At 43.2% G+C, this 19,509-nt stretch overlaps 1 protein-coding gene across 1 annotated transcript; it reads right to left on the bottom strand.

The window, feature by feature from the left end:
* Nucleotides 1-1,396: 1,396 nt before the first annotated feature.
* si:ch73-95l15.5 (uncharacterized) lies at nucleotides 1,397-18,780 on the bottom strand. Its single transcript, XM_056286673.1, has 11 exons — nucleotides 18,733-18,780; nucleotides 17,311-17,539; nucleotides 15,295-16,286; nucleotides 14,514-14,657; nucleotides 12,962-13,039; nucleotides 12,068-12,172; nucleotides 8,998-9,147; nucleotides 7,068-7,235; nucleotides 6,047-6,238; nucleotides 4,874-5,065; nucleotides 1,397-2,566 (listed from the first exon to the last, which is right to left on the bottom strand). The coding sequence occupies exons 2-11, from the start codon at nucleotides 17,480-17,482 to the stop codon at nucleotides 2,462-2,464; spliced, it is 2,298 nt and encodes a 765-aa protein (XP_056142648.1). The 5' UTR covers nucleotides 17,483-17,539; nucleotides 18,733-18,780; the 3' UTR covers nucleotides 1,397-2,461.
* Nucleotides 18,781-19,509: the final 729 nt, after the last annotated feature.

Below are 19,509 nucleotides of genomic sequence, written 5' to 3' on the forward strand. Positions count from 1 at the left end.
TAGTGTATAGATGAATAGAGGAGTGTTTAGGTATAGATGTCTATACATAGTGTACAGATGTATAGAGGAGTGTTTAGGTATAGATGTCTATACATAGTGTATAGATGAATAGAGGAGTGTTTAGGTATAGATGTCTATACAGTGTACAGATGAATAGAGGAGTGTTTAGGTATAGATGTCTATACAGGGTGTATGGATGAATAGAGGAGTGTTTAGGTATAGATGTCTATACAGTGTGTATAGATGAATAGAGGAGTGTTTAGGTATAGATGTCTATACAGTGTATAGATGAATAGAGGAGTGTTTAGGTATAGATGTCTATACAGAGTGTATAGATGAATTTAGGAGTGTTTAGGTATAGATGTCTATACAGTGTACAGATGAATAGAGGAGTGTTTAGGTATAGATGTCTATACAGACTGTATAGATGAATAGAGGAGTGTTTAGGTATAGATGTCTATACAGAGTGTATAGATGAATAGAGGAATGTTTAGGTATAGATGTCTATACAGAGTGTATAGATGAATAGAGGAGTGTTTAGGTATAGATGTCTATACAGAGTGTATGGATGAATAATGTCTCAGAAGGGACTGGAAACTTAGTTTTTGACCATTAACTAGAGTTTAAATGGCCATGTGTGCTATTCACAGAGGATATGGGAATGTTTGCAATCACAGCATTGTAAGACGGCGACAGATGTACTCGTAGGCCCCCTCGGTTTATAAGGTTGGGGATACCTGCAGTTAATTTAGACTGAAGAGGTCACTTATGCCCTTTTTCCACTACATGCTACTGGCTCAACTCAACTCGACTCGCCCTTTTTTCGTTTTCCATTACTGGAAAGTACCAGCATTTTGGTAACCGTTACCACTTTCCTGGTACCACTTTTGTCAAGGTTTGAAAAAAAACTGGAACGGGTGCCAAAATCAATGCAGACCAGCTACACTGAGGGGGTACTGTAATGGAAAATGACACTGCGAGCCGAGCCGAGTCGAGCCGGTACCATGTAGTGGAAAAGGGGTGTTAGATGTGTGATGAAACCTATCCGTCAATAAACGTTGTGTCCAGATGAACTGATTCAACCTTCTGTGATGTTCTTCCCTGGGTTACTGAGCAGCAGCAAGACATGACGGAGACGGGTTTGCCTTTCCGATGGCATGTACAGCAAATGGCACCGTTTTTTAATTTAACGTGGGCTCTTCTTTGAACACAGGGGTATTTCCGAGGTGGCAAACTAAATCACTCGCAAGGGCCCGTTCTCCGCCCAGCACATTGTCGGAGGGCCCACTCTCTCTACACCCCCACCCCACAGGGCCCCAGTGCAACCGCACTGTCTATATTGATGCCATTGCACTGAAGTGAATGTCAGTCCACACACAGATATTGTTTCAATCAGCCTTTTATTCTGTTAAATCTAAAACGGTGAACAACAGCGCCAGATCAAACTGCAAAAAAAACAAAATCACATCTTTACGCATCATTTAACCTACTGAAAGATAATTTAACCAATCCAACGCAATAACCAACTTTACTGAAGAACTGTCTTGAATCAACCTCAAGTGTCTTTTTAAACAGTGGAAATGGAAAATTCTTGGAAAAAAGGAAGTCCAACTGCTCTTCGGAAACAAGTGGATGGATCACCCACGTCGGAAAAATCTTTCGGAAAAACGAGATTTTCAAGACCGGCCGGCAATAACTCGTCAGGATCGACACTTTTTGCAGCACATGGATTACAGATTCACAACACACATTTAAACAAAGATTGAAATTTAAGTTTATAAAAATATAAAAGGAAATTTCAAAATAAATTATTTTGGTCCGATGTGCTTTCTCTCCTTGACACTAAGTGTCGACTGAGAACCGTAAACAAAAATGACAAAAAAAAGCAAAAAAGCAGTAGTATATTAACGAACTGAAAAAGGGCCGATCAGTTTGAAAAAGAAATAACAGAAGAAAACCCACTTTTAAGAACTTAAGAGAAAATGATACCCTAAAAGCTGCCCCACCCAGTCCTGAAGGACTGCATGAAGCATCTCACACTAAAGCACATGAGCCGCCGTCACGTGAAATGACAGCTGATCACCAGCGCCTTAGTGTTTACATCCACCTTAATGATTTCTAAGTCAAGCATTGAACATCCACCTTTAAGGAGCCAGACTACGGCTCCATTTTGAAAACCACTCAAGACTGAGACTGTGTTCCGGTACCGAAACGTTAGGCATATTACAACATGGAACATTTCTTTTGGCCCCTTTTCCCAGAACACAGCAGGTCTGCCAACGCAAACCAATGAAAAACATCCAAACAAACAACGGCGGTCTTATCAGAAGACACATACGTACACCGCAGTAAATATGCCCCGGCGAAAGGCTGTGCGGGGCAGAAAGTGCAAGTTTTCCCCGCCATTTCCTAACAGTAAAAATGTGCAAACCAGACTGCGAAACAGCAGCGCTGTCCTCCATCATAACGTGTGTTTGACAGCGGTGACAGGTTGGTGTTTGAGCTGTGGCGTATGCTGCAGCTCTCTGAAGAGGTGGTCCCGCTCCTCCGCATCCAGGAGTAATTGCTAAAGGAGGGGAGGGGGGGAAAATAAAATCAAGTCAACATCTCCGTTGGAGGTAGCTGTTATGGTGCTGAGAAAATTGATCACTTCTAGAAAGATGTGTGTTATTTTCCATGTTTTTATTGTGGAATAATGTGGGGGATGACAGCAGTATGCATCAACGGTTACTGAGATGGTTAACTCATAAATATCTGAGTACTGGTGTACTGGTACTGAGTACTTATCAGCCTTAGCTGACAGAGCCAGCACCAGCAATCCTTTGGCACATCTTCATGCAACAGACCCATTATTAACTGTACTAGCTGCAGCTGTGTTTATCCTGCGATGCTAACACAGAGTACCAAGACCAAGACCAAGACCAAGACCAAGACCAGCACCAGCCTGACATGTTTGAGACCTTTACATGTTTTTTTGGGTTTTTTGTACCCCCCCCCTTTTCCTTCCCCAATTGTACTTGGCGAATTACCCCGCTCTTCCGAGCCGTCCTGGTCACTGCTCTGTCAATCAGACACAATTGGCCATGTCTGCGGGTGGGAAGCTGGATGTGGGTTGTGTGTCCTGGTTACTACACTAGCGCCTCCTCTGGTCGGTTGGGACGCCTGTCCGGTGAGGAGGGGGAACTGGGGGGAATAGCGTGATCCTCTCACGTGCTACATCCCCCTGGTGAAACTCCTCACCGTCAGGTGAAAAGAAGCGGCTGGCAACTCCACATGTATCGGAGGAGGCATGTGGTAGTCTGCAGCCCTCCCTGGATCGGCAGAGGGGGTGGAACAGTGACCGGGACGGCTCGGAAGAGTGGGGTAATTGGCCAAATACAATTGGGGTGAAAAAATTGGGGGGGGGGTAAAAAAAAAAAAGAGTGCTTCAGATGGCGGTAGATGGTGAAGTATGAATGGGAACGTTTGGGAAGCCTCATGATTCCCTGCAATAAACCCTTAGCTCAAATAACAATATATTCTACAGTGTAGAAGTCTACTGACAATAGAAACCACCAGGAAAGTGAATCTCTGAGTCTTCAGTGACTGACACCACAAGCCTATATTGCAGAGGCCAGGAACCTTTTTGACTGGGAGAGCCATAAAAGCCAAATATTTCTAAATATATTTCATTGAGAGCCATATAGTATTTTTAACGTATAATAAATTAAATATGTCTTACTTTTAATGCGACTTCTGGTGCTGCATGACATATCGAAGTGCCGCTTTATATTTGACCGTTTCATCGATGCAATTTTATCATTGCATATTAGACATACCGCAGATCCTGCTCTCTCCACAAAGGGTTGAAGCGGATAAACTAGTTGGCTATCTGATAAAATTGATTTCTTCACCTTTACAATGACCCGGACATGCTCGCGAGCCATTGGTCCCCGACCCGACCCACGGGTGACCCGTGACCCGTGAAATTTATCTTCAAAACTAATTTCTGTTTACTTTAAAATGACACAGTATTATTAAGAAATATCACAAGTATTTTAAAATCAGTTCCAAACTGATTTTTTTTTCCACTCAAAATTGTCTGGGAGCCATATGCCGTCACCGGAAGAGCCATATATGGCTCGCAAGCCATAGGTTCCCGACCGCTGCTATATTGGGTCTAACACACGTCCGTGTTCTGCTGAAACTATCAAAAAAAAGGTGATGGTCATTCTCCATGTCTCTCCTTCGAATTCTCATCTTTGACAATCAGCATGAATTTTGTTGTTTTGACAAAAAAAGACTCAACAGAAACAGCCAATAAAAGTCCCCAAATTAATTTAAAGTTTTTACGGTCGCTTGAAGTGAACTATTTACTGAATAAAAAGTAACGTGATAAAATTGCAATAAGAGGCACATTTGCAGAATGAAAAACTTGACGTGAACAGAATTTAATTCTATGATCGGCCGTTTCCTTCAGCTTAACTTTATGTGGGTAATGGTGGATGGTAACAGATGGAGGCAGACGGAGGAGGAAATAAAAACCTTCGTTTGGATGATAGATGACAAAAACACAAAAGCAATATTAAACGGCAAATGCAGCAGTTTATCTATTGCACGTCTCCATTAATAGAAACCTTTTGGGTACGAATCAGTTCTCGACAGGCTTTGACCAGTTTTCCTGTGGTGGTTGAAGTATGGACACTTGACGTAGAACATGTAGGCCTACGTTCAGGATATTATTCACCAACACATCTGGTGGAAATGCATGTGTTTTTTTTCCCTGTGACATTCAAGTTTGGACTGTTGAATGGAATCATCGTTAACCACTTTGTCACACAAAGTTGTGACAAAAATGAGCCGCCCTTGACTAACAGGGCGAGAAGATCTTTACCTCGATGAGTTTGTCTCTCTTCTCCAGACTCTCCCTCAGCTTTCTCTCCTCCCTCTCTTGCTGATCCCTGTCATTTTGCCGCTCTCGCTCCACCTCCTTCCTCTCCCTCCTCCTCTCCCGCACCTCAGTCTGTGTGTCTCTCAGCTGGTCTCTGAGTGAGGACACAGTCCGGCTGTGACTCTCCTGTTGACCCTGGGAGCAGGAAGACAGAAACAATGTTCGTCACGTTGACGTTACTTTTCCATTACTTTTCTGTGACTAATTTCACATCAAGTATGACTCTCCGGCACCGCAGCCATTTTGCACCAGAATGCACACCACACATCAGCTTGAGGTGGAGAGGGAGCAGTCATTGAGCCAGTTACATGGGGGGATGATTAGGTGGCCAGATGGAGACAGCCAGGTTGGGAACTTTGCCAGGACACCGGGGAACCCCCTACGGTTTGTGATAAGTGCCATGGGATCTTTAATGACCACAGTGAGTCAGGACCTCAGTTTAACGTCAGCATCTCCTACAGCACAGTGTCCCCGTCACTGCACTGGGGCATTGGGATTTGATATTTGTTGTTTTATTGTAAGCTATGAGAAAACACGCTTTCCATCAAACACCGAATCAACTTAGAATGAAATACAGTCAACTTTGCATGACAGTTTTTTTTAACTTTATGCATCGTTGTTATTGTATTTTCTTTCCACAACAGGGACTGAGAGCTGTGGCGGTCTCCCAAAGCCTGCAGGACATTTTCCTTTGTCATATCTGCCCTGCACATTTTTTCTTTACAAAGCCTAAAAGGCAAACAAAAAATAATTTGTTCCAATAAATGGAGCGTAGGCTTTTATTGATAAATGTCCCTTCTTCTTCTTCATCATCAGGTACGCTTATGCCACAATTGTGGAATAAAATGAAAAAAAAAACATCTATTAATCACAATCATTTGTTTTAGAGTTGATCAGCAACTGAAATCTCATGATCTTGACAGCCCCAGTGACAGCAGTTGAAAAAAAAAACCCATCCAAAATGCAGAATATGTGGACAAGTCTTGATTTCTACTGCAGTTTTCTTTCTTAAGGTAAAAAAAAAAAAAGTTAAAAAAAGTATAAAAATATATAGAAAAGTATAAAAAAGTAAAGTATAAAAGTAATGTCAACTAATTCTTAAAACCAATTTCTCACCTGCACAGTAACTTGGTAGTCCTGCAGAACTGCGGTGAGTTTGGTAACCTCCAAACACATGGTGGCGCTCTTCTCCTCTCTGTCTTGCAACCAGGCTGCAAACAGGCTCTCTTTCTCTTGAAGCTGATTGACTAGTGCTGCTTCAGTCCCGCCTCCTGGTGAACTTCGGCCAATCGGTGAGTCGGAGAGAGCCTGGGGGAGGAGCAACGAGAAGACACTCAAACTTTCAGACACTTGCCGGTGTAATAGTGCAAAACAAAATCAAAACGAGAAGAGAACAACAAAATGAGCTCATAATAGGAGACAAAAGCATTATTGTGTGGGGACAGAATACCTTCCTTTAAATTATAACTTTATTCTGCCTAAATTGCCTTCCTCTACCTCATGCTTCTGATTAAATGTTCTCCTCCTTGACCTGTCATCTGGTCACAGAGACCCCCCTTTATGTGCATCTCTTAAACATCTTCGCTTTTGTTAATGCAAAAATCATAGCCATTTTGAAGAGGAGCCAGCTGCCTGCCTGTTTAGGAATGTCCAGCAGAGGGCTCTATTTCTTTGTCTTTTCTATCCACTGTGTTGTATCTTCTTGTGTGTGAAGCAGACTCTGCTCAAGCTCACTGTGTGTGTGAACCTCCACTGCAACTGACTAAACTGTTCTTAATATTATTCTGCAAGTGATGCTCCGGCACATTTTTACTGATCTCAAAACTTCTTCCTCAAGCAAGCAATTAAACGGCAAGTTAAAACAAACGACAAGTTAATACAACACTACACGAGATGTACAGATGGGGGGGAAAAATCCTTGTTGAAAACGTTGTCTTTTGGTTAAACTGGATGCACCAGCACATTTTTACATAGATTTTAATACTATCAACAAAAGAAACGTGAGACAACGTTGTTCAGACGGGAAGAATAAAATAAACAGTAAAACACCTTTATATCTTGGTCTCAATGTACCGCTTGAAAACGTTGTTTCCCCCCTATCTAGTGTAGTCTATGGAAAGCAACCCCGCTGTCTCACCTGCATGTTGCTCTTACAGCTCTCTAGCTCCTCCTTGAGGCAGTGGAGCAGAGTCTCCTTCTCCTGCAGCACAGCCGTGAGGGCCTGATCCCTGCTCCTCCACACCGCCCTCTCTTTCTCCACCTCCCTCTGCATTTGCTCCTTCTCGGCCAGAGCCAGACGCAGATCCTGGAGCAAAGACGGAGGTTGCACAACTATAAAACCAACACCTCCGACAGACTGAATCATACACAGGTACAAAGTACAAGGTGTGCAGCGTGTCAGCGTGGTGAAGAGAGGGGGAAGTGCGTGTTTTTAAACCATATATCATGCACTTCAGTGTATAGCAGGTTGAGTTCAGTGCATAGCAGGTTGCGAGTTAAAGGAATAGTTCGATTTTTTCACGTCTATCTCCATTTTCTTTTCACCACTCTTCATACTGGACACAGCTCCATCTTGCTATGTACAGTTCAATGTAACTAATGGAGGACAAATCTAACATGACAAAGCTAACATGATGCTACAGCAGTCTCACAGTAGATCTGAGTTTTCATTTTAAAAAAAGTACACTGGTTTTTATTGCTTAAAGAGGTACTAAACTTTAAACGTGTTTTTTGAGCTGTAAACTAAATTATATGACAGTACGGCAATGAATCACATCAATACTGGTGTTAATATTGACATTACGGTAGTGCAGTATAGATAGGGTGTTATGTGCACCATGCTCCAGCATGGTGAACATATGTTTATATATTTTGTTCTTATTTCTGTTTCTTATTTTATCTTATTTCTATTTGTTTCTATTTTCTTGTTATCGTGTTAGTTTTTTGTTTTTGTCTTTCTTTATTAGAGTGTGAGTGTCTGCAATAAGACTGAATTTCCCCCCAGGGATGAATAAAGTATTCTGATTCTGATTTTTACCAAATTTATAAAAATCGGCATTTAATGGTTTGAAAATTCCTCAACTCGCCATCTACTGTTTTAAATCAGTACTGAACCTTGCAAGGCCAATGCTGATTTAGAGTCGACCAGTTGGGATTTATCTTAGTCATGAAACTTAGAGGAAAAAAAATTAAAGAATGTTGACACCCTCTAATCAGAAGTGGGCGACCCACCTCCCCCTTCTGTCCGTGTAGCAAATCTGTCACAACCCAATCCGTGATGGCTGCCTGACCCGTTCTACACGTGCATAAATATAAATGTCAGTGCTGTTGGGATAAGGTTAGGGTTATGGAAAGATGTTAAATTCCGTACATGTGCTGACTTTTGCACATGCGCAGAACAGATTGTGGTGCATTGTGGCGGTCGGGGCATCTTTATGGGGTAGTGTGGTCCCCTCCACAGGCCCACCTCTGTGCTGGAAGGCGGGCCAGTGGAGGAGACCACGGCAGTATGTGGCGGCAACTCTGGACACGCGCCGGGCCCATCTCATGGATCTCCCCAGCTACTCCTGACACACAACCCCCCGCCCTCCCTCTCAGCCCCTTGCCTACATTTAGCACATTTCAAAATTATGCAGTGGGTGGAGTTAGGCTCAGATTTGGGGGAGAAGGTACACTTTAATTCTGTTTGCTTTGCTGTGCTGTGAACCATGATGGAGTGACTCCTGCTGGTAATTTCTTATAGCCTGTGTTACTTGCAACACACTGTAACAAAAAATAAAACAACCCCCCCCCCAAAAAAACTGTACATTTTTAAAATTACCATTTGAATTCACTATGAGACTGCTGCAGCATCATGTTAGCTTTGTCTGAACCATGGAGTGTTTTGTTAACACTTGAACTAGGATTGTGGATTTGTCCTCCATTAACCGCATTGAAATATAGACAAACTGCAGCTGTGTGTCCAGTGGCGAAAAAAGGATGAATGACTCCAAAATTGAAACCTATCTATGTACCACATGAGACTATAAGTATAAAATAGATATAAAAAAATCAAAACATGTAATTACGTTGATAATGTCCTGGTTGCATTGGAGCACGGTGTGGAGTATGTCCAGGTCTCTCTCTTGGTCTTTCCCAGCTTTCCTCAGGGCCTCAATCTCTCTCTCCATCTTATTCTCTCTCTCGCTCATGCTGGACCTCCAGTTCTCCAGGGCAGTCTACCAAACACAGACACATTGCATCCACTTTGTTGCATGCACAAAATAAGACAACTATTCGGTACTAACTGATAACAGAGTTATTAAGCAGTACACATGGTTCTGTATAGGGAAATGGTACCCTGATATTCCAGTTTATGTGTAAAATGTGTCATCAGAGCAAATACTTATAGACTATATAAAGAGAAAGGTATTAAAAGTCTTTATGATTAAAGCTTAAAATGGGTGATGAGTCTTACCTGAATTACAGAACAATTTTGTTATTTTTGCACAAACATTTCATGCAATATACCCTTCTTCAGAGTGCCAGAGGTGACCGAGAAAGTATTTAAATGGATGTTCTCTCAAGCTATGTGGTGCTTAGTGTTTATCAACAGCATCGCATGTTTGTGTGTTCATGTTCTGACTGGTTAAAAATGCCACTTAACTTACTGTGAAAAACCTTACCCCAAGTAAACACAATGTACACACAACCAAGTCAAACTACTTTAGGAACTTCAAATTGTAAGTAGATGGCTAACAGATGATAGCTTATCCCTACACGTGGGAAAACCGAAGCCGTTCTCTTTGGTTCTAATATAAAATGACCCAGGCTACCAGGTTTTAAAGGTCAAAGCTGGAGAGGTCCATATAACTGCTGAAGACGATGTACATCTTCTCAGCTACGTTTCAGACAGGCTTTACCAGGTGAAAATATGGCTTTAAAAGCCCTCACCAAGATAAACCACAGCTACCTTTCTGGACGGCTCAGTTCTTCACACACTAGCTGGAGCTCTAGTCCAAACTCATTGTGATTACACTGCCATCTCCTGGTACACCGGGTTATTACAACACATCAAAAACAATACAAAAAAGATCAAAATAAAGTGATAAGGCCCATCCAGATACACATCTTGATTATGTACATTTTAAAACGTTTAACTGGTTGATGGGGGGGGGGGCATTTATATTAAGATGCTGCTCACTTACAAAATTGTTAAATATTGTACCGAAGTACTTCTCACTACTAAGAGACAATCATAGCTACTTTAGAGGTAGCTTGCCAGACTTCATACCTTCTTGAGTCAATAGCCTAATGGGCAAAAACACTTTTCTCTACAGTGCAGCAGCACAGTGGAATAATCTGCCCACAAATCTGAAAGAGTTTTTCACAGAGCATGCCCTGTGATGGCCTGGCGGCCTGTCCAGGCTGTCTCGCCACCTGCCGTCCAATGACTGCTGGGATTAGATAGGCTCCAGCATCCCCGCGACCCTGAGAGCAGGATAAGCGGTTTGGATAATGGATGGATGGATGAATGTTTAAAGTGACCTTGAAGAAATGGTTATAAAGTAGCATATTCAATTTCAATTCTAACTTTTTGTGACCAAGAAAACACGAGCATGTCGACATACATAGCTACCCCGCCGCCTGCGGGTTATGTGTTGATTGTATCATCTTCAATTGCTGTCCTGTTGTTGTTTTGCATTTATCTTGTGGTGTGTTAAGTGTTATACTAAAGAGAAATAAGCCTTTGGGCTTTATTGTGTTTTCATCCACAGTGGCCCAGTGGTTTGCCTCACAGCAAGAAGGTCCAGGGTTTGAACCCCAGGCCCTTTCTGTGTGGAGTTTCCATGTTCTCCCTGCCTCTGTGTGGGTTTCCTCCAGGTTGCTCCGGTTTCCTCCCACCATCAAAAAGACATGCATGTTAGGGTTAATACCCCTGCCTGTGCCCCTGAGCAAGGCAATAGGGAAGGGGAGAAACAAAGCAAAACAAAGAACTGGAGTTGGTCCCAGGGCGCTGCACTGCAGCTGTCCACTTCTCCTAACACAGGATGGGTTAAATGCAGAACATGAGTTTCATCGTATGTATGTACACTGACAGAGTGTCTTCTTCTCTGTGATTTTTAATGTATGTCATGACTTCAGTGCTATATGTTTAATCATCAAATAAATTCATTCACTCACTCACCATGATTAGTGCCATTTTTACACAGCTCTTACACACATGCCATCCTCACTGGTTCTTACATTTTCCTCTGATCCTGTATATGTGGTCGGCAAGTCTGACAGAAATTAAACTTAAACTGGGTAAAAGTGACACACGTGAAGGAGCACAAAGCCAAAAGCAACGACGCTCTCTGTCCTTCGATGACAGAAATGCCGCTCTCCTGTTTGTACACGGTGGACAGGGGCACAGTAAAGAACCAAGAGGTAAGACTTTCAAATATAATCTAATAATATGAAAAAAGGGCTCCTAAAAAGCCAAGACAACTGGAACGAGAGGAACTTTTTATGCTTCATTTGACATGGATTTCCTTGTGTATGTGTATATACGTAGATATATGTGTCCTGAATGCTTTAATTGTTCATTTGTACATTTGAAAATATTCTTTGTACATAACAAAGTCAGTCTTTGTATAAAGGCAGCAGCCATGTTTGCATGTAATGCCCTCCGTTTTGTTTTTGAACTGTAAGAGCTTTTTGTACTTAAAATCCTTCTTTTTTCTTGATGGTGCCGGAGGACGAGCGTTAACATGAAACGCGTCTCTGGTTTTTCCTGCATCTGAGCAACGTTTTGTGTTCATTACCTACATACGTTTTACACGTCTGTGCTACCTGAGCAGCTGAACATATTGCTGCATGTAAGAGGCTTCTCAACTCCCCCTTTGTTTGTTGTTTCACTAACTGAACTATCAATGCATAATGGTTAACTGTATGAGATAGGTAAAAAAAAGAAATTAAATGTATATTCAAGTTGTAAAAATAGTGTAGGAAAAGAAAAACAACATGGACTTGAGGGTAAAGGGCAAAGTGTTAGGGAGCCAAATCTTTCACCTTTTCCAGAAAAAAACAAAAACAAAAAACTAACAAATCCTAAACTGTACTTCATGCTCGTGGTACTGTATGCAGAAACTTCAAGAAGACGGTTTCAGCTCTTACTGTGTTGTCGGAGAGAAGCTCCTTCAGGTTGTCTTTCAGATGGTCAGGCAGCTCAGTGGACGCTCCCCCATCCACACACAGTCTTCTGATCACACCCACACACTCCTGAGGGAGAACAGGTTTAAGCCTTGGTTCAAATGTAGTTATTTCCCTGGGGTCTTTTGGGTGTTTCCCCCCCCCCCAGTTTACTCTAATTGAACATTATGGTTTTAAATTGCAGGAGGAAAAGTCATCACTCTTGCACCTACAGCATGTACATCTAAAAGTACATGCTCAACTGAGAGTCAGTTAGTCTTGCATGCACGTATGTGCACACACACACACACACACACACACACACACACACACACACACACACACACACACACACACACACACACACACAGAACGAGGTAACACTGAAAACCATGAGTTTCCGTTTAACGCTAAACTTAACCACTACCTCACCTTAACTCTAAACTTAAACGCAATAATGCAAAAAGACAAAAGACATGGCATGCCATTTTCCAGTCGTGTTTTTTGTACACCATTCACTGAGAATGTGAAATGGCACACCTCGCCAGTCATGTGGTTCTTGCGAGAATGTCTGTGGAGACACCCTTGTATTGATAAAATGTGGGTTCCCAACCTGGCAGCCCAAAACGTTTCTCATTAATGTGTTATAACTTCTTATTACCACGTTATAGCACATTAATGAGTTGTTAAATTAATTAATAAGCAGTTATAAACTCTTCATAAAGTTTGCCAAATTGTGAAGCTGTACCTGTCCCTTTAAGGGTGCATTGTGAATTAAAAGACAAACAGCATTCCAGTAACCAAATGTCCCGGCAGCAGCAGGGAATGCCATCGCCGTGTGCATGACTGAATCCTGTCTTCCCTCATAACTTCACCCACCTGGATCACACGCTCCCGGCTGTGCAGTGAGCTGGCGAAACTCTGGAGGAGTGAACTGCCACTTTCCCCCTGCGGTGGCTAAAGGGAAGAGGAGAAACAACAGTGCACAGATACCACACAGAGAGACAAACACTGCATACAGGATAAAAAGGCCATGAGATGGCATCACCGTCTCGTTGGCTGTTCGATGGGTTCATTCAGTTCTCATGTATTTAAATGGGTTACAGATATTTACAAAGTTTAGCAGCTGATATGTGACTTGTTGGTCAGCGGGTGAGAGTGTAGCAGGACCACCAGGGCCTCAGCCAATGGTTAACTGCAGACCCACACGACGCAAAACTCGTTTTGGACAGTCAACGTTTTCTGTCAGGGATTTTATAATGTGGAACTCATGCCCGGTGAAAATAAAAAAAGACAATAACATTTTTAAAACAAACACTACATCATGGTTACAGCAAAATCTGAGATATATGCGTTTTTCCTAATATTACTCGTGATTTGATTAATTTATTTTCTCTGATTTACTTTTTCTGATTGTATACAGCCGGTTTGTTCTGTAAGAAAAGCCCAGCTTAGGGACAACTAGTTGGAAACTAACAGTGGCTCTAGTCTCTATATGCAGACCCTACATGGTAACTGGTGCTGATATCGTCTATCAAAGCTCGGAGCAAAGTCCACTGGTCAGGGGAGATTCCAGATTTGGGCTGTTGAGTGTGTCTGAATGTGTATTTTTTTGTGTTCACACGCACCAACATGAAGAAAATGCGACACACCCTCATAAATGACAAAGCTTGACAAACTCAGCAGTGCTTGCATAACGCTGTATTTGTGCTCCGTCATCGCAGTATTTATAGTGTGGTTTAGGAAGCTACTCAGCCATGTGACGGAGGATACGTCTGCATGTGTGTGATCTCAAATTACTGCACATCATAAACCTGTTCTCCTCATAAAAAAGCTTAGCGGTCAATTTCCTTCACCAGCGCAACGACCCATGTAAACTGTATCATCATAGCAGTTTTCAATTACAGAAGCACTATAAAATGCTACCGTAATATCACTGCTGATAATCATTTCTCCTTTAAAGGGTCCAATGAAATGAAAAATGTATTTTCCATTCTTGTTACCTTCTATCTGCACTTCATTTACATCTATTCAACACCATGTTCTAGAGATTCACAAAAAAAAAACATTTCGTGTTATTTCTGTGTTCTTAAGAAAAATGTTTTGCATTTCCTGACAAACTATAATTTCTTAGTCAGGTCATACTGCACCTGCAGGTGTACACTGAGAGAAATTAATAAACAGGAATAAGAATGAGAAGATGAGGGATCTTCTACCACCAAATTGAAACTAGCCAACAGCATATCCACTTACACGTTCTATTAAAAATGTCTGGCCATTACTGGTTGCCAGTAAAACTCCCTCCCCTCACAAAATCCCACCCGAATGTTGCATTTGTTGAAGTTTGTGGTGCTCTGAGTGCCGTTTCACAGGACTTTTAAAATGGCCCTGAATGCCGTGCGAGTGTGGAGATGACAAACACAACGCTTACCGGTGCCCAGTCCGCTGACCCATTGACCTCAGTGTTATCTGCTGGTCCCTTCAGCTCTGCCTCCAGGGTCCTGATGCGGGCCAAAGCCTGATCCAGCTGGCCACGCAGCTGCCTGACTGCGTGGTGCATCCGGCTTGTCGAGTTCTGAAAGGACAACAAATTCACGCTGTTCCGTGAAAAAAAAAAAGCATAGTTCAAATCCGGTTGACTATGGAACTGCCTTTAGCGGCTCCGGGATAACCTTCTCCAGTGTCAATATTGACATGTGACTCGGTGATACATGACTAGGACTAGGGATGAATGATGTTGAAAATCAGCACTGCAATATTTATGGGTTTTTTCCATTAAGTACTACATTATTAAAGAATAGAAAGGAGTTATATAATTTCACCAGATAATATGCTACTTTTAATTCTCAAATCTCCATTTACAAAGAATTTAACACTAACAACGACTGGGGTGATTTTAGAGGAGGAAATAAGGCTGTTGTCCAAGAAGTCATTAAATCAGACTAAATTATATGATCATATGCAGTAGAATATGTTTTTTTAAGAGTAATCATAAAAAGTGAACCTAGCTAGATTTATTTTCCTATCAAGTAATAAGAGTTTTAGCCTAACATGGGCTCAATTTGCCTTGCATTGAATCCTTTGCATTGCAACTACTGTAAATGTGTGTGTTACAATATCAATTCCTATACACTATATTGCTCAGCCTGAACTACGACACTGACCAACAGGCTCTGTGCAGCAGAGGACAGGACAGGAGTTGAAATACTGACCTCTCGATGAAGAGGCATGAACTCGTCCCTCAGCTCCGTTAGGACATCCATGACCTCCCCGTCCATCTCATCTCCTCCATTTTCTTCATCACCATAGTCCAGCACTCTCTTGACAGCAGGTGACACCATCTTTACCTCCCCCCCACTGTGCCGCTTTCCCTTCCTGCCCAGAACCGGAATCTGACTGCCCGATGGTGAACAGACCGGCATGCTCTCTATACTTCTCAGCTCTTTAAGCACAAAATTAAGCGGCTGATCGCCCGGCAAATCAAATGGGTCGGTGCCATCAAGAGAGTCCAGCGACTGGACGGACTCTGCACAGGAGGACGCCCGTAAGGAAAGACTGGACCCCACCAACGACGTCAGGCTGGAGAGGTTGGACGGCACCCTGGACCAATGGAGAGGCATGCTCTGTGATTTGTCCCGCGACAGAGCCAACGGGGAAAAGGGCTGGGAGGGCAGGCGACGGGGAACCCCACAAACAGACTCATAATCCGAGTCGGACACCCGCAAGGAATCGCACCCCTCACAACCTTTGCCCTTCCGACATCTTTTACCGGTTCGGATGAAGTATGGACACGTGTCCCATCTCTCAGACCAGCACTCGTACTCTGAAAGCGCCATGTTCTCTCTGAGCATCTCTCTGTAGCCTTCCTTATCACCCTCGCTATCCTCCTCGAAGTCCTCAGGGTGCCTCTGGCAGTAATTGTAGCGAACCCACCGCTTGATGTTGTCCTTCTCCTGGGTCAGCTTCTGAAGCCTTTCAGAGGACAGCACCCTCACCCTGGCGATGACAGTGTCGAACTTGAACACGCGCTCCAGAACGCACACGCATTTCCCGCACAGAAACTCCCCCCGCCCACCGCCTCGTGGTACAGACTGCCCCAGTATGTGGCTCAACACAGAGAGCAGGTCCATTCCTTTTGAGGGCGAGCAGAGGGATACCTGGGATCTGGAGAGAGACACCGAGGAGCCTAGGGATAACGTGCTACCTGTGAAGGACCACAGAAAGTCTCGCATGAATGTGACCAACAAACTTGTATGGGACAAATATATAGGGCTGAACGATAGTGGGGGGGGGATCAATACTGCAATTTTATTTTATTTTTGCGATATGTACTGCAAGATTAAAAGGAAACAATCAATACTTTCAACAATGACCCTTTATATATGTTGTGCAGATAACACTTCATTGGCGGCCTTAATACTGAATAGTCAGTCCCCTGTGTGTCTCTGAAACACCGCCGAAATGAGTTTGCCTGTGACATTACTGGCAGACAATACATGAATGTGAAACCTACTTCCTGGTTTGCTGACAGGCTGCATTATATAAGAAAATAAAAATAGCAGCTGTATAAAGCAATGCAAATAATGCTACATACAGCCGTTATGTAGCATTGTATTTCATATCCTATTATACAATGCAGCCTATCAGCAAAACCAGAACGAAGGCGTTCACATTCAGACTGCCCGCCAGTGAAGTCACCAGCAACAACAACGTCAGCAGCGTTTCAGGGAGGAACAGAAGACTGCTCAGTGTTATCGCTGCTAATGGAGTGTTAGCCTTACAAAATATATGCAGCGTTAAAAATCGTGATTGTTTCTCTTTAAAGAATAAAAACAAGTGGCATAATTTCATCGGATATATATCCAGCTTTTAACTTTGAAAGCCACATTTGCCAAGACTGTACTACTCTAGCTGTCATAAGGGTGATTTTAGAGATCGAAATAAGGCTGTTGTCCCAGAAGTCGTTGAATCAGCCTAAATTATGTTATTTGTCAGATGTACTGAGTAGGGAGTAGTTATTTGCTGAATTTCATTTTACATCAAGCAATAAGAGTTTATGCTTAACATGAATGATGGGCCCAATTTGCCTTCATTGCATCGTTTGCGATGTGAGTATTGAACATGTGTATATTGCATGTTGATTCAGAAGCAATTTGTTGTACTTTATGCCCTATAAAATGTTACGTCTGTTCACTAAAACCGGTTTTTTATTTTTGCCCCAAACTCACCCCAGGGACTGCTCTGACAGGACTGGGACATGCTTCCTCCTCTCAGGGACTCTGTCGGGGTCCGTGGTTCACCACCTCTCTTCTTCAGACCCCCAAACAGCCATCTTCTCTGGTTACCCTGCAGGGCTCCCCCACAAATAAGACATGCCTCATTCGTACCTCTGGAGAACATGATGAATGAAGGGCCAAACTGTCTCCACCTGATGAACACCGGATGTTCTGGTATTCTCTGTGGGGAGGAAAAAAAAGTCATGAAAGACTAATCACATAACAACATTTCCATCAACAATATGACTAGAGATAGTAGAGTGCTTCCAATGTCTTGGCAACAAACTTAAACCAACCCACCACTTTTTAAGGACATTTTACATGACTTTTGCTTGGATATCCAAGACATCCTTTGCTCACAGAAGGTCATATTATTCAGTAGTGGAAGCCTCCAGTCTCTAAATGGACTGTGTAACTTTTAGCTGCTCACTAAACAAGTGCTGAGCAACATGGGGGAAAAAAATCAATCACAACAGTCATAGGGAATTTTACACAATAGCGATATAAAATCATGGTATCTGCTTACATATGCAAAAATACCATGTTTAGGAATCCAAACGAGGATCACCACATTGAACGTTGGGTAATGTCAAGTATATCATTAAACCAAAAGTAGTTTCCAAATAATACTTCCTTCAAATATTTCAGGGCTTCATTTCGTGATAAATTTTGGGTCATAGCTTCTCACTATTAGTTTCGACAACAAAATTGTGCATCACAAAACAATATCCAAACTTGCTCCCAATAATTTCAAAGACGATAAATGATTTATAGCGGATTAGTGTCCAGAGTTACGCTGAACATCACCCCCAAAATTTCAGCTACTGACATGCAATCTCACCGGCGAAAACTACGGGTAAAAAATGTGCCGCCTTAGCTTGTAAAAATCACAATTTTAGTACTAGACTCTATAATTTTCCATGACCACAACAATTCCAGACCATTTCTTCCATTAGATCATTTTCCAGGTGTTTTTGATGACTGAAAAACTAGTCTATAAATATCCGGGTTTTGCAGGATGTGTGGGAACCCTGTGTCTCTACCATCCACAAACTGCCAGCAGTTTCCGTTGCTGCTCTACAAAAAAATATCATTCAACCCACACTGACCTACAGCTCCACCTGCTTTTTCTACCATTGTCAACAACCACCAACACAAACAAACTGAACCATATCACTGTCACATACACATTGCCTGCCTGACCATTGGGCCCTGCCTCCCTCTCCTCACTGTACTACCATCTGGTCCGAGGTTCAGGCCCACAACAGAGGGGGGGGGCTGTTTTGGCTGAAGTGTCATCTGTCATAACACTCCTTAACAAAACACCCCACTGAAAGTCCTTTGTGTAAACACGCCCCATTTATTGTCATATACCTGTTTGCCGCAGTTGTACGTTTGTGTATGGATATGCAAGTGTCGGAAGTAAACTTGTATTTTAATGTGCAGGTAGTGGCAACAAATATCCCCAATAAGGACACAATCTGTACATCCATCCATCCATCCATCCATCCGTCCATCCATCCGTCATACAAACGCGGTTCACAGCCAAATCAGCGCTGCCACTGGTGTAACTCTAGCGTCAGAAGCGGACGAGGAAAAAGTGACTTCAGTCCGATTTCGGGTAGTTTAATTCAGCTCTCCCCTCTGACTAGTTTGGAGAGAGTGGAGCGTCTCCATGTTGCCCCCCGCCCCCGTCATTTGGGTTGAATTGGTTTCCTTGTTGGAGTTTTTGTTTTTTTGGTCAGTTCGCTGCTCTCACACCCAGCTGGCGGCTGCTCCGCGGGACGGACGGTCCACGTCGACCTTCAGCCACGCGGACAGTCTGAGAGCGGAAAAATACACGTTTGGCAACTCCAGCGGTCACGAAGCTGAAGTCGTGCAACACATGTCGCGGGGGGGGGGGGCTTTACGTTAGTTAAAAGCTCACAGAGGACAGGAGAAGTCTCCTCGGCGTCGCCGCACCTCCGGCTCGTCTGTGCCAGCTCCTCTTTCTGTTGGCGCATGGTTGAAGGGAGGGCAGTGTGGCCGGCGGCGGCGGCTGCGGGGCTGCGGCGGCGCTATATCGCAGTTGGACCGGCGGCGGCGGCCGTCGACGCGGCTATTTTAGGCAAGTGAGGTGTCGCGATTCGACGTAAGCCCGCGGTCACCGTC

The sequence above is a fragment of the Lampris incognitus genome, chromosome 9 (genome assembly GCF_029633865.1).
Source record: "Lampris incognitus isolate fLamInc1 chromosome 9, fLamInc1.hap2, whole genome shotgun sequence".
Lineage (NCBI taxonomy): Eukaryota > Metazoa > Chordata > Actinopteri > Lampriformes > Lampridae > Lampris > Lampris incognitus.